The sequence below is a fragment of the Fulmarus glacialis genome, unplaced genomic scaffold (genome assembly GCF_000690835.1).
Source record: "Fulmarus glacialis isolate BGI_N327 unplaced genomic scaffold, ASM69083v1 scaffold16812, whole genome shotgun sequence".
Classification (NCBI taxonomy): domain Eukaryota; kingdom Metazoa; phylum Chordata; class Aves; order Procellariiformes; family Procellariidae; genus Fulmarus; species Fulmarus glacialis.
The window spans coordinates 45,125-60,506 of record NW_009198593.1 but is presented as its reverse complement, the minus strand read 5'-3'; the positions used below and the strand labels follow the sequence as shown (position 1 = coordinate 60,506).

At 48.6% G+C, this 15,382-nt stretch overlaps 1 protein-coding gene across 2 annotated transcripts in view; it reads left to right on the top strand.

The window, feature by feature from the left end:
• The window catches only part of NDEL1 (nudE neurodevelopment protein 1-like 1), an 18,124-nt gene extending 4,586 nt beyond the window's left edge, over nucleotides 1-13,538 (top strand). Inside the window, exons 5-8 of one of the 2 annotated variants that reach the window (XM_009572972.1) lie at nucleotides 1,842-2,015; nucleotides 2,812-2,903; nucleotides 5,231-5,382; nucleotides 13,302-13,538. In XM_009572972.1, coding sequence (XP_009571267.1) covers nucleotides 1,842-2,015; nucleotides 2,812-2,903; nucleotides 5,231-5,382; nucleotides 13,302-13,389 — 506 coding nt within the window. In that variant the 3' untranslated portion in view covers nucleotides 13,390-13,538. Of the gene's footprint in view, nucleotides 1-1,841; nucleotides 2,016-2,811; nucleotides 2,904-5,230; nucleotides 5,383-8,604; nucleotides 8,648-13,301 lie in introns of those variants that run through there. The other variant, XM_009572973.1, reaches the window with a different exon arrangement.
• Nucleotides 13,539-15,382: the final 1,844 nt, after the last annotated feature.

The following is a 15,382-nucleotide window of genomic DNA, read 5'->3' as shown; positions in this document are numbered from 1 at the left end:
GGAAAAATTAATATCAGATTCATTCAGGATTTTTAACACAGGTGAGTACAAAAATACTGTGTTCCACAGATGTAATAGAATTGAGGAAGTGTGCTTCAAAAGTTCCTACTCGCTGGGGTTTTATACCTTGTATAGGAAGGGAAAGCACAGGAAATGACAGGGAAATACATGATAAATGGTTAAATAACTTTCTTTAAAAGTCCTGTCTCCTAAACCTCTTGGAAATTGCCTGGTTTATTTAAGATACTCCAGTAAAGGCTGTGGTTAGACCTGTGGGATCAGAGAAGTTTGGGATAGTGTTCTGGGATATGATCACAAGTTGGGAATTCCCTAATGAATTTCACATTGAGGATGCTGGGGAAGCATTTTTTAATGGTTGGTGGAAACTGATTTCTCTAGTAGTGGGAATGATCTACTCATAAGCCTGTGCCTGACATTATTGTAGTTTAGAGATAAGTGGTTTTCAACTTTGTCTCCCAAGTGAAGTTTCCTAAAATAATTCCTCAGTTATGGCCTCAATCTGAGTGTAAGACAACACACTTGACAGCAGGCTGGGATTTTTTGTTGTTGTTCTCCTTCATGAACCTCTTTGAACCAAGTTTGTGCCCCACAAATTGAAAGCCTCTATTGGAAGCACGGGGTTTTTTATAATAAATGTGAAAAGGGAGATTAAGTATTTTCTGAGGAAATAGATGTATTGTAATTTGGGGTTAGGGCAATAATGCTGGAAAAAATAGCAAAACCTAGGGACTGTTCTCGAGAACACTGCAATAATCGGTAAAAAAGACATCTTGTTTCTTGGATGAGTCATTTGGAAATTTTTAGCATTTGTTAGGGTAGCAAAGCTACATGTTATTCCCCCTGACAGCAAGCAGGAACACTAGCCCCTAAAAGGACTGATATGGTGTCAAACTCAAATATAACATTTCTGATTGAACAACCATAACTCCTCTTCTAGGAGCCCAAATAGATTTTCATTTCAGCTGTGCTGTTTTACTTAAAATCAGTTCTAAATATTTATGATAACTTAAAAGCCGTAATGTACAAATAATTTTGCTCTTGCATGTTATACCAGATTGAGACAAGGAATAAGAGATCTCTAAAAGGTTAAGTTGCTCTACCTAAAAAGGAACAACCCCCTTGTAATGTATTGTTTATTTGCATCTAGTCCCTTGTAAGGATTTTATAGGTTCATTGCTGAGCTGTGCTGGATACTCTTTGTAGCAAATATGTGTGGAAATGGGAGGGGACAAGGTAGGGGTAAGCAGCAGTCTGGAGGGGAGGTGAGAATAAAACACGGTTTTTTTTTTTTTCCCCTGTCTTTTGCCCTCCCCAGCCTCTCCAGTCTGCTCTTGTACTTGTCGAGGCATCAAGAAACTGGATACAAAACCCTTTGGCTAGTATGGAGTCCTGTGGATTATTAACTGGAAGAATAACTTGGGGAATTGGAAACACAAGAATAGGTCATTCCTCGCTTTTTCCAACCTTTATTGGAGCAGAAGCTGAATGTAGTTAAGCAGGCATTTGTGACCAGCTGCAGTTTTTGTAAGGCACTTTCCATGGGACTCACACTGAGGCTAGGTCACCAGCCGTGCTCACTGGGACCGCGCAGCGCTCTGGTCCAGGGAGGGCTCTGTTTGCAGCCTCTCTGCTCCCAGCTGTAACGGGAAGCGGTGGTATTGGGCTGTCACTGCTCTGAGGTGGGGGTCCTTGGGGCTGGCAATTAATATAGGGTTGTTGCAAAGTGTCTCCTTCTCCTTCCTCCCAAATGAATAGAGGGAGTGTTTGTTAGAGAAATCAGTCAGCAGTGTGAGTGGTTTTTTTCTTCTTTCAACCCTCAGACTTACGGCAAGAGCTAGCAGTACGGGAGAGGCAACAAGAAGTCACCCGAAAGTCAGCGCCCAGTTCTCCAACTCTAGACTGTGAAAAGATGGATTCGGCTGTCCAGGCGTCTCTCTCCTTGCCAGCTACACCTGTTGGAAAAGGATCAGAAAATAGTTTTCCTTCCCCAAAAGGTATAATTCATAGAAACTAGTGTGTAGTTGTTTGGCAGTACGTTCAGCTTGTTAACAAGCAGTTTCAGACCAGGTGCTTGTTAGTGAACTTGAAGTAAATGTAGGTACGTGTGGATCCCACAGGCATTGCATAAGATGTGTTTAAATCCTGGGGCAGCATCAGGTGCATTTAAGGAGTGTAATGAGTAAATACCACAGAAAAGAAGGACAGTGAAGCTTAGATACCACTTCTGGGGGAGGTGGGTGGGAGGGTTGCACTCTGCAGTAGATGCCTGCAGTAGAGCACTGAAGACATTTGGGATTGCAGGGAAGTGCGGTGACTGATACTTCTGCTTAAATGTGGAGTAGCAGTGGTGAGTAAAAAATATACTTTTCAGGGATCCTGTTTTCTCTGTGAGACAGCGGGATGTTAGTCCAGTCCCCTTCCCCATCTGGAAGGCTCTGGACAATCGCAAGGATTAATATATTATTTTTCAAATTAGAAAGAGTAGATTCCAGAGGAAGCTCTGGCTGGATTAGATGAATTGCAGGCAATAGCCTTGCAGATGGAGAGTGCATGAACTCTGTGTGTAGATCTAATGGGAAAGAGGGCAGTGGACAGCAATTAAGCTTTTTCGTTTTTCCATGGCTAGTGATTGTGTAGTCTGTGTGTTACTGTGGGGTAATGGTATGAATAGTCTGTAGTAGGATTTTAGATTTACCTTTTAACATGGAAGTTGATTTATTTAAACTAAAAAAAAAAACCAAAACGACATGGAGGAGTGGAGTATATAATAAAGTGTGTCTGTGTTTGCAGCTATACCAAATGGGTTTGGTGCCAGCCCCCTTACTCCTTCAGCTAGAATATCTGCACTCAACATTGTGGGAGATCTGTTACGGAAAGTGGGGGTGAGTGCTCTGAACTGAAGTATTCCTAGCTCTGCGCTGCAGTCACTGAGCTTTCATCCTTGTGTGCAATTACAACAAGGTCTTGGCCCATGCTGAATACATGCTGTAGTTTCCAAATCAACCACATTCAATGTCTAGTATGTGATAATGTTTTTTTTTTTTAAATTATCTTGATTTGTAAAGCATGTTGCTAAGGTTCTTACGCCAATTTTGGATGACGAAATTCATATTTGGATAAAAAGTTTCTCAAGCACTTTGATATATGGGGTTAGACACCGTCAGCCACTTGTTACTTTAAATGGGGCCTGCAGCTTCCTCTGTAATGAGACCAAGATGCAGAGCTGGACCTCAGACTCTGGGTGTCTGCTGCACAGTTACTGTATGTCATCGAAAGGGAGCCGAGATCACGCTGACAGTCTCCTTATGTGCCTGGGGAGATCTCCAACAGGTGCCGAAAATGGAAAAAAATTTAGAAACCTTTGATAAGAAAGTGAGAAAATAAGTCAGGAGAAAGCCAAATGTTCCTGTCTGTAGTTGATGGGGAAGTGAAATGCGTGAGCCTTTAAAGGGATTACCACTATAAGCAGGGAAGAAGTGGTTTAAACATCTGTTACAGTGTTGTTTAGGATGCCAGGCTTTCCAGTTGAACAAAGACATGACTTTTGAGTTATGAGAAGCTTGTTGAGGTGCCTCAGCAGTTAGTGTTTTGAGTGGAAGCATCGATAGCCTTGGTGTCTAGCCTCTGGTGCTGGCTTTCCTCTGTCTCTTGTGGTTAACACTGAGAACAGCAATAGCTGCAGTAGAGACAGTTGTTTTAGCAAAGTTTGAAATTAAAAATTACCTTGTTGCTCGCATTTGGAGCCAGTGAGCTCGTAGTTGGTTTGAAAGGACAGCAGGACAACTCGGGTTCTGGAGTGACATGTTTAAAATGGGATCATTGTGAGTAAGAGTCTGCAGGGGATTTAGGGAGCTTAATCACAATCCCGTGTGATTACTCTGCAAGGACAGGAAATGCCAAATAAGCATGTTTCTTTCCCAGCCTGCTCTTAGACACACGCTCTGCCACTGAGACAAAATTCTACCTCATGCATTTGTTTAGTAACAATTATAGGATGTTCAGGATTTCTTTGGGTTTGGCTACTCATAGGATGCCTCGTCCCAGGCTTTAGACTCCCTTTCTCTGCAAGAAGGTTTCCCTCAGCTTTCTTGCTTGCGGTTGAGACAGGGAATCACTTGGCACAGATCACACTGGCTGTTTCCAGCTGATAAGTGCTTTGAGACCAAGAGATAGGTCAATATCTATATCTTCCTATAGAGTCACTAAGGAAGCTTACATGTGTTTTTAGAAGACTGTGTAGTGTTCAGTTACTTCTGATAGCATGTCAGAACCTTATTAATGGAATATTTTTCTGTGTGGAACAGGACCAAGCCTCATGTTTGGGGAGATGAGTTTTTGTCTCAAGTGCATGCGTCTGCAAGTGTGTGAATGCCCCCATGCACAGGGTGGATATAGCATATAGATTTTCTGCTGGACCAGATGGATATTCATCAAGTTAAGCTTCAGTTTGTGGTAGACGGCAGAAAGGGCAGGTGATGTTCTGAAGTGAAGGAGAGATTCAGGATTTTGGTCTCCTTCCTGCCAGGAGTCAGTGGATGAGGCAGAGACTGTCACCTTGTGTAGGGGAAAAAGATTTCACCAGGCTTGCTTGGAAGTAGTAGGGATGGGGTACAGACCATGGAGATGGGCTTAGCTGCTGCCTTTGATTCCTCCTTGTGGTGTTGTGGCTGTAGCACCTCTTGTTCTGAAGCATATCAGTGGGGCTTAAGAAACTGGCAAGGTTTTGCAGGCTGAGATTAAGAAAGAAATGCTAGAAGGCATCGTCCTGGGGAAAAATCCAACTTTCCAAATACACAGTCCCTCCCAAAACTTGAGGATTCTACTTTAGGCTTTCTCTTACTCTTCTGGTTAACTTATGCCAGCCCCACTCCAGTTGCTGAAGCAAGAGGTTTTGGTAACTTCTACTAAGAATTGGCTTCCTTTTTGTAGGTATTTAATAGTTGATATGTTCTAAAATCTGAGCCCTAATGGAAGCGAGTCGTGCCTGGCAGTCTGCATCAGCATCTCATTGTGTGGGTTTCCTTTGTGACTGGGTGACAGAGAAAATGACAGCTTTTTTCCCATTTAGTTCAGTTTTTGCCAAAGGTGATTACACTGGAGCCCTGATCATGGTGATCTTGGGGTCATGACAAAGCCTGAACTTGAGCAGCAAAATGCTTTCTCTTAATGATACTACTTTTTTAACATTATTTTTTCCTCCCTTTCACAGGCCTTAGAATCCAAATTAGCTGCTTGCAGAAATTTTGCAAAGGACCAGGCATCACGGAAATCCTACATTTCAGGGAACGTTAACAGCGGCATGATGAACAGCAATGGCACAAAGTACCCTCATCCAGGGCATACTTCTTTCTTTGACAAAGGGTAAGTTGGGATATATTTTTGCCCTGAAGGGGAGTGCGTTTCAGGATGCTACCTGGAGCAGAAGTTTTTCCTGGCTTGTTTTTAGCCCACCACAGCTTTCATTCTATAGGACAAATAATTTCTGGAACCAAAGTCTCAAGGGGACAGGGAAGGTGACAGTACTGAAGCAAAGAGAAAAGCAAGCGTGATTGTCTCTTAGCTGGTAGGATGTCAGTGCCTGTTCTGTCCCTCTGCTGCCTAATCTCTTGGCAGCTGCATCTCAGGTAATACAAAAACCCCAGGCAGCAAACCCGCTAGTGAAGTCATCGTGCCCTTTTGAAAGGATCTCAAGTAAGCGGTGGTGGAGTTGCCATAGCTACTGGTGTGCTCGTGCGTGGGGAAGTACTTTAACCGCAAATCTGGAGATTCCCTTGGTAAGAACAGCTGAGTGCAGGTGGCAAATGCTCACTTGGAGGGTGGTGCCCTGTTCTACTTCCCCCTCTATTAGGGGAAAAGAAAACCTCATTAACAGTGTAATTCTGGCTCATTGAGGGGGTAACTGCCTCCATGCTGGCTGTGCTGTGCATCAGCCCTGAAGCCAGAAACTGCTTTCACAGGAAAAACTACCCCATATGTCTCCTGTGACTTGCCCGTGGTCAGAGCTTCCTCTCGGATACAGGAAGATTTTCCCCACAGTCCCTCATAGCACAGGGCCCAGTGGTTGTATGAGGAGCCCTGTGGAGCGAGGCGAAAAGCACAGCACTCCTCCAGTGTTAGCAGGGTAGTATTGCAAGCTTTGCTTGGTGTCACTGGGCAAAACACCCTCCATGCTCCCTGCATGGTAGTCTTCCATGCTAAACCTCAAGCCAGTGCAATTTAATGCTAATATCCAGCACATCCTCAATCCAGAATTTATTTTGGAGAATTAAATGAGCTGTTACCAACCTAAAGAGTGCCATATACAAAGCAGATAAACTGAGCTTCCTACAATCATCCTCATTTGAGCTGAATCGTGTTGCTACGTGGGTAGCAGGGCAAGTTGCATCTTAGAAACTGGCATTCAGAGTTTTTAGAGCCACTGTTGTTTGTTCCTTTTGGAAAGGAAGAGTTCAGAGACTTAAAGTCAGTGTCATGTGCAAAGAGGACAGACTTGTGGGTTGTCTGCATACTGCAAGCTGATGGGGATCCATGCATCACCATGGCAGTGCTCACACCTGCAGTGCAGAGGCTGCATTTCAGGTGCAAGCTGTCAAGGTAGTTGCTAGGGAGAGATTATAGCTGTTCTTAGGAGGCAGCGTGGCTATATTGAGTTCTGGTGTGACAAATAAGCTGATTACTATGTGGGGTGGGTGACTTTTAATTATCCAGATTGTCGTCACACTTGTTATCGGGGCTGGCTGCCTGGAGTTAGGAGCAGTTTGTAGCTGAAAAAGGCTTAGAAACCCAGCCTCCTGATAGGTAACTTCTACAAGAGAGTTGGAGGATGTTAGTGGGCTAGTTAAGGGGGTGGAAATGACTGATGTGCTTATCTGCAAGTTGTTAGAGATTCCTGCATGGCCCTGCTGTCCTGTCCCTCTCCTCTGCACCCCTGAATGCTGCTCACCTCTCTCCTTATATCAGCTCCTGCTCTGCCTTCCTGCCCCTGTCGAGGTCTGTGCATGCTGGGGGTGATGGCAGTGTTTGTGCTGTGTACACATCTCCACGGCTGCTATGTAAAACCTGTATAATTTTGTCTGCACATGTAAGTTAAACCAAGCTGTTACCTAAATGAGGTCAGCCCCATCATGCCTGCATGCTGCAGCAGCAGCCGAGCTCCCAGTCGTGCTGGCACGCGTCGCTGGCAGGCGTCAGATCCAGAGCGCGCTGTGGTGGCTGGGCATGAGGGGCTGAGTCAAGGCATGCCCTTTCTTCTCCCCTCTCCTCCTCTCTTTTCAGGCCCTGTACTCTCCTCCCTGCCCCTAATTGTTGCTGGAGCCTGTAACAGCCACGTGTGATCGTAGATCTGATCCAATCTGCAGTCGCTGGCTAAAGAACAGCCAGCTGTTGGGTGGTGGGATTGGGACAGAGGTAACTCAGCCATATCATGACAGTTCCATTTACTTTCCTTCCCCTGCCATGTTGTTGGTTAAAATGTTTGATGAGCCTCCAGCTCCCATCAAATTCCTGCTCTTTGCTTGCTGAGTGGAGCTGAGCAGGCAGCTGAAGACAGTGACAGGCAGGAGCTGGCATAGGGGAGCAGGGGCAGGAGAAATTACCTGAGCATCGCTTTAGGGGAAGCCTGGAGGACAGCTGGGCTTGCACTGAGAATTGGAGAGTCGGGACTTACCTACTTGTTTGGTTTTTTTAAAGCTCAACAAAGTCTGGTGTAAGATTAGTTTCCTGCAGACTTGTTCCTTCAGGAACATGATGTTTCAGTCTAGATGCCAGGGCATGGCAGAACAGCACCTGAGGATGTTCTCAGACAGATACTCATTTTTTGCTGTTGTAATTGTTCTTAATTGGTTATTAACTTCGATCCAGTTGGGGAAAAAAATGGCTCTAACCTTGATGGGCTCCACAGAGGCCTGGCACTTGAACAGCAGCACTGAGACAGCATGTGAGCCAACATTGGGTGTTTGTTCCTTGGGGCATTAACTCCTTGTTCACTGCTCCCCTGCTCACTCCCTGCTTTCTTGAATGTCAAAGTCCTTGTAGTTGATATTTATTCTTAGGTTATTTTTGTGAATCTGTTGGACTTTGTTTTAATAAAACAAGCTAAAGTTTGAATGTGAGAAGTGCCTCTGCTTGCCCACTTCTAGCAGTCCCAGGAAGCATGTAGGTATATTTACACAGTAGACACTGTTGTCCACAACCCTGGTTGTAATACATCAGGCTGTGAAATCAGGGCCTTCTTTCTGTTCCCTAGTCCACCTTATAAAAAAGTTACCCACAGTTCCCCCTTTTCCAGGGAAACTCAGATGCAGGTGAGTAATCCCATGTCCTGTAATGTGCTTTGCAATGCTCTACGCTTCTGTCTGGGTCATGCACTTGCAGCAGTGCAGTGTGGTGGGTGTGCTGGTTGTCGCAGAAATAGGACCCCTCGCCTGCCCATGCAGAGCAGAATCTCATTATGCAGAGGTCTAAGAGGAGCAGTCCGGTGAGGTTTAGTTTAAAACCTTTGCTTTGCCCCATTTCTTGCATCCAGGGTTATGCCCAAGAATGTCTTTATTTTGTGCATAACCTGTTTCAATTTTTCTCCACTAGGCGTGAAAAGGTCATATTCCCCACCTTGGTCATGGGTAAATGAATTCATTTGCAATGATAAGCTGCATGCGTTTTAACTTGGTGCTTGGAGGTGCAGAGTTGGTGGTTATGCTAACTGCATGAAGTAGTTCTTTTAGCATTACAAACTAATAGTCCATGATCAAAGCCTGGGGCTATAATCTCTCTCTTTTTACTTTGGATAAACTTCTCTGGTGCTGTGACCTGTTGCAACCATAAGATTGAGTGCTGCTTGCTTTCTTGATCTAATTAATATTTCTTCAAATACGTGCATGTTTCCTATTGAATCGGTCAAATCAGAGATACAGGATGAAGTATCGCTGCTGTTAATTTAGTTAATTTTGAAAGTTAGTTTGCCCTCTTGTCGTCTTTTTCCTTCAACGTTTTGTTGGCTATTGGCTTGCCGATGCTCGGTTGCCGTGGTTCTGGCTAATGGGAAAGCAGGCAAAGGCACAGATGTGTCGGGAGCCAGCCAAGGTGACAGAGCAGGGTGAGAGGACAGCATGGTCTGAAGAACATGGCTGGGGTTGAGGGAGTCTTGGAGATAAGGTGCTAAGTACAAAATACAGCTTGAAATAAAGATTAATGAGTAAAAAAATCTATTTTTCAGAATCACAGGACACAGAGAGCGGTTGGAAATGGGCACAAAGTCCGTGCCACTGTAGGGACAGGCAGTCAGAAACATCCATCAGAAACCACTCCAGGGGACGTTTCCAGCAGGGACTGGTGCTTTTGGCTCCCTTTGAAGCACCCTGGAGCCCAGTTTCTCAGGAAGCCCAGAGCAAGGGCACAGTGCAGGCCCCACAGAGCGTGTCGGGTCGGGTCTGAGGGATGGGGAAACGAGGCAGAAGGCACATGATCTGGCTGGGATTAATCGTTGTGAGCAGCTTTCCAGGCCATTGGGCAGTGTCAGCTCTGTGCAGCAGCCCCACACGTGTGCCAGGCCTGGGCAGAGCGGCCGAAGGCTGGAGCGATGTGTGTGCTCCTCCTGGCATTGTCTGAGACCTTGGAGACCGAGCACAAGGACTTCTCTTCCCAGCTCTCTTTTGGGAGGTTAGGCAGGAGTCATCCAGCACATCTTATTTGTTATTTTTTACAGTTGCTCTGTTTATCCTATTTTATTTTCCTTTAATGCTGTTTGTAACTACAGTAATGCTGACTTCTTTCCCTTTATTTGTGCATTTTCATGTTACCAACAGAAATCCATGGCTGGGTAAGACCTCAGTAAGCTCAGCCATAATGCCAGCTTTCAGTATCCCCCCAGTTGCTGCTACTATTTGAAGCCTTTTCCTGTGCCCCACTTACTGAACTGGCTTTCAGCAAATCAAAGCCACTGCTTTATCTGTATTTCTGCACCAAGGGCAAGTTTGGGCCAGCAGGATGCAATGAACAATGCAGGTAACTGACTCCAAGAGCTGATCTTGGGAGGAGCTGCCGCAAACAAGCACTGTGTGCTGCCTTCCTGCTTTCTTTTTTTAATTAGTAAACAACGGGGAAACCTCAAAAGGCTTCTAAATGGGGTTTCTATCTTTTCCATCTTCAGCAGAAAGCCTTCTCATGTCTTCCTGTGCATCGTAGCACTGTAAGCACTCCACATCTTGTGCTGGTTAACACTTGTAGCACTTAATGCTTGTAGCACTTATCCTCTTGCTGTCCTGGCCCTGTGATGGGGCTTGGTCTCCCTTCTTGTTTCAGACATCACTGGATTATTTGTGACACAGGTGATTTAGGCAGAGTCCTGTTATGTCCGTGTGGCATCTGTGCTGAGCATCTGATGGCTTCTGGCCTTGTTCATGTACCTCTGGGAGATGGAAAAAGACACCCAAGCTAAACATACCTCTGAGGAGGGTTAGAGATGTGTTGCTTCATTTAAAAGGAGAAACTGCCTGTAGAGGCAGGTCTGTTGGATGGTGATGGCTGCAGGGAGGCGTTCTCGCCACGGGCAGAGTTTGGATGCTGGAAACCCACTTTGGGAGCAGTTGGTGCCCCAGAAATAGCAGTATTTGAGAAGTTTGTATTGCTTGTCCTGTCCCTGCAGTAGTGCCGTGTGCTAACGCCACGCGTTGGGTTTTGATTCAAATACATCATGTCAGGGAGGCAGATAGGCAGCGGCATGGAGGAGCCTGGTGACGGGGAATGCAGCTGGCTTGGTGGGAGGGGAATAATGTGCCAAGGTTTGAGCACTGCAGGGACGTGGCCCCTTCTGCCCGGCCTCATGCAGTGCTGCGGGGGATCGCTGGGTTTCAAGGACAGGCTGCGTGGAGAGCGATGGCACTTGCTATGGGCTTGAAAGGGATCAGTTGCCCTCCCCAGCCTGCCTGTCCTGCCGTGCTGCACTGGAGGTGGCACGGGCGGCAGGTCCTGGTGGAGACCAGTGCTCGTTCAGCCGAGCCGCAGATGTGGCCAGCTGGCCCAGCGTGCTGGCGTTGGCTAAGCCGTATCCTGCACATGGCAGGGGCCGGGTGCTGTCTCACAGTGTCCATCCATTGCAAAGAGTGGCTCTGAAACATGACGAATCCGTAGAGCTTGGCTTTTACATGACTCATCAAACACAAGCACTTCCAGGCTGCTGATGTTGAATGTCACTTTTCTCTAACCCTTTCAAAAGGGAGCAAACTACCACATTTTAATCCTGCTTGGTTGTTTCGGTGTTTTGGGTTTTTTTTTTTCCCCTGTTCTACTTGGCAGGGATGTTTTCTAGCTGGTAACTATTTTGCAGAGTCATGTTGGGATCAGGTTGGCTTCATGTCCCTCCATCCAAATGCAAATAGTGAAATACACCTGCCCCTAAGCCTCTTCCAGCAGCTCTTTATTGCGTGCAGCCAGGGAGGCACTTGCCTTTTGAAATGTATCGAAGCAACACTCAAATGGGAATTGAAGTTTCCAGCTTAATGGTGAGGAGGTAGGAAAGGTGGTTTCTCCCTGCTCTGACCCAGGCTGTGCTAGTGTGGATGTTTAACAGCAAGATGGGGAAAGGAAACAGCCCGGCTCCCTACGGCAGTGAGCTGTGTTACCATGGGAATCTGTCCTTGCTAGCAAGCGTTGAGATTTTAGCTCTTCATCTGCTCTTCTGGAAGGATTTTGTAACTGCCCAGTGCAACGGCAGCAGCCTTCTGGGTTTGCTGGCAGGGTTTTTGCATCCCTGATCCAGGAGGTGCAAGGCCACCAGTGAATATAAGCAGCGCAGGAACTGTGCACCGTGCGAAAGGGAGCGTGGAAGCTGCACTGCTCTGTCCTGGGGACGCTGTTGTGAGCCACCCACGCGTGAACTGCTGGCGCATTGGTCCCTTAGGCAGTGACTGCAGCGAGCGGGACGTGCTCCTCCGAGCGCTTGCACCGCGTGCAGCCTGAGCCTGGGACCCCAGAGCCACCAGCTCCTGGGTTGGCTTTTTCCTCATTAGTAGAGCCCTCACACTTCTTTTTCTTCTTGCTTTTACTTACAGCAGCTCACTGATCTAAGCAGCAAAGGCTGTCTCCTGAAGCGTCCCTTCTCACAAACGTAGCTCTGCCAGGAGACAGCCGAATGGCATCTTCTGGGGTGCCGGTGGTTCAGGCAGAGCTGGTGAAGTGCTGCAGAGGCACTTTTTGGGAGCAGGCGGACATCGAGGCAGGGACCTGCCCTGCCTTGCAGGGGTGTGGGGGTTCGCCCCCCACCTTCAGTATTACAAACCCGACCATGAGGACAGGGTGCTGGTTCTGGGACAACAGTGGGGGTGGACCTGCTGTCCTGATACAGGGACGTAATCGCTTCTGGTTGTCAAGGCTGTGGTGGTGGTGATCAGCAGATGGTGAGCCTGGGCAGACGCTGTGTGTTGAGCCTAATTACAGAAGATCTGTCAAAGCCATAACAGAGTAGAGATGGAAAAGCTGTCAGACCCACGTGCTCCTCTCCCAACCCACTAGGAAGCCAGGTTTTCCATGCCTTCACCTCTCCCAACAGCCTGGGGAGGGGGGCAACCCGTGGATCCTGGGGGTGTGGAGGCACCCGGAGCCCCTGCCGCACCCCAGCGGGAGATAGCGTAGCGTAGAGGCAACTCTGCTGTGCTTTAACATGTGCCTGCCTGCTCTCGCAGAGCCCGTGCGCCATTGCCGTGTGTGTGTCCATCCCCGTTACTGGACAGAGCTTGCGTAGCCACCGTGAAGGACCTGGGGACGCAGGTGGAGTCGGCCCCAGCCCGCTGCACATGGTGCCGCAGCGCAGTGCGCAGCCCTGGGGGCTGCGCATTGCTCACAGGCGTCTGCAAACGGCCGCTCCCGGGCAAACAGGCAGCAATTAAGAGGGAAGGGGAGCTGATCGTGGGGACCAAGCCTGCAGCACTGCTGTGCCTGGCGCCTTCAGCTGCACAGGCCCGATCAAGTAGCCCCAGTGGGCTCAGGGTCTGCACCGGAGCCCCTTGTCCTCCCAGGCTGGTCACCTCGGCCAGCACGTGCCTGCAACGGGTTGAGCACCCACCTGCACGTGTCCCTGGCTGTGAGTGAGCACCGATCCTCGCAGCCAGAGGTGGGAGCCTTGTCGCGGTCATACGTTGGCCCCGCTCCCGCAGCCGCTGTACAGTCAGGGTGATGGATGGAGGGAGGAGAGGGGTCTATCTTCCAGCTGCTGGTGGTGGGGAGAGGTGAGCGGTGCTGTCTCCTGGGGCTGCTCATCACTTAACGGCTTGTCTCTTGTTGCTTCTCAGGGCAGTAAACGGCTTTGATCAAGGTCCCCCCGGACTGGGAGCATCCCGACCATCCTCGGCGCCTGGCATGCTTCCCCTGAGTGTATGAGCCCGCGGGAGGTCGTGTTCGGACTTGCGGATGCTTTTCTCAGCCCACCAAGAGAAGAACTGCTGCCGATTCTTCCCCATTCCCGCCCCACTGGAACACGACCTGCACCGTGCTGCCAGAGGAGACCCTGTGCTCACGGCCCTTCATGTCATGTTAATACAGTTTATTTTCTCCTGTTGCTGTAGCGGACGTTCTCTGACTTGGCTCCATGCCCTGTGCTGCACAAGCTGAGACACGCAGTGCTCTGTTTCAGGGGATGCAGGAGTCTTGCTCGCCAAACCTCGGCCAGGCAGTCCTTGGCCCCTCGCTTTATCTCTTCTCTAACTTAGGTTTGGCATCACACAAATGTTGGCTGCTCCTCTTAAAGGCTCCCCTTCTCCCTGTCTGCCTGCTCCAGCATCCTGCTGCTTGGGACGTGCAGCTGCTGTCCTCCCAGTACGGCTCTGATCTCTTGAAAGGGGCCCTGGGTGAGCCTGTGCGATGGCACTTTGGACGTTTGCGCCTGGGAATCAGGTCCAGGTACGTGACTGAGTTACTGCAGCTTAATAAATTACTGCTGGGCAGGTGCGTGGCTGTTGCTGCTGGTGCGTGTCCGCCTCCTGCCTTGTGTTTGAGCGGGTTGGAGCGGGCCAGGAGGATGGGCATATCCGGCAGCCCTGCCTCCAGCTGGCAGAGGGGGCTGAGCCCATCAGTGCCGGGCTCCTCAGGGCCAGGGCCGAGCAGGGGCAGGGAGGGCGGGAGGGAGGTGCTGGGTGGCAGCGCGCTGGGGGTGACTGTCACGGGCCCAGCACACGTCAGTCGCAACTTCACATGCCTTAGTGTGAGCTGGCAGGGCTGAGCGTTGCTGAAGCGTTCTCCCTCGGTGCTCCTACACCCACGCAGCTGCAGGGCAGTAATGTGTTTAGCCGCTGTAGCACGCTCACGGTGCCCGTGTGCCTGTAGCACAGCTTCCCAGCCCCGTTGTACCCTGCCTTCATCAGTCAGACTTCCACACGCCTCCCCAAGAGGGACTCTGTGAGAGCGTTAGGAAGTAACTAATCCAACTGGCCGTACTGCCCATGAAACCCCCCTCCCCAGACCCCATAACCATCGCACCCATGGTCCCATCTGTGTAATATATGACTGGATTTTACAGTGTCACCTACGGGCTTCTGTGACAGTTTTGGGCGACTGTGTACCTTGTGGGTCTTTCAAGCAACGTATTTGTGCGATTTCTATGTGCCTCGGAGTTGGTGGATTTTTAAAATGAACCAGCAAACCCAGCCGGGGTTTGATCTGTGGGTTTAGAAATCTTCGTTCCCAGTCTGGTCCATCTCGTTCAGTTGGCTCTGCAGCTCCAAGTTGGTTTATTTACAAGCGCTGAGAAAAACCATTGGCCCCAGCAGAAGGGAGGGGGGGAGTCCCCCCTTGCCGATAGGGTTTGTATGGTCCTCCTTTCCTGTGCATCCTCTGCTGCATTTGACTGTTTACATTTGTTTTATTGTACATAGGTTTGTAAACATAATATCTTTGCCTAAGATCTTTGTACATAACTTGGGCTTTGTAGCTTTATTTATTCAAATTCTATATGGCATGTTTCAATAGGACAGTGTACCATACCACCCTGGTGACACAGATCATGATGTGGTTTAAAAAAAACCAAACAAATGAGAGTAATCTTCCAAAAATAAAGTTCTTTTAATGTGGAATCAGTGGATTTTGCAGAAACAGTGGCAGTGGGTGTGTTTTGTCATGCAGTATTTTCTGCCAAGCCCCAGGGAGGGGTTGGTGGTGCTGAGCTGCGCTGCCATGCAGCTCCTGCTCCCCTTTCCTTGGAGCGTTTCTTTGTAATTCCGTTTGTGCAGACGGGGGAACAGCCGCTGCGGGAACAGGGGCTGAGCAAACACCTTTCCTCAGCACCTTTCCTGGCATTGAAAGTCCTGGTGGCTCAGCTGAGGCCTGGCTTTCAAGACTTGATCTGGGGAAGTGTTAGAGGCCTCCAGCTGCAGCTTCT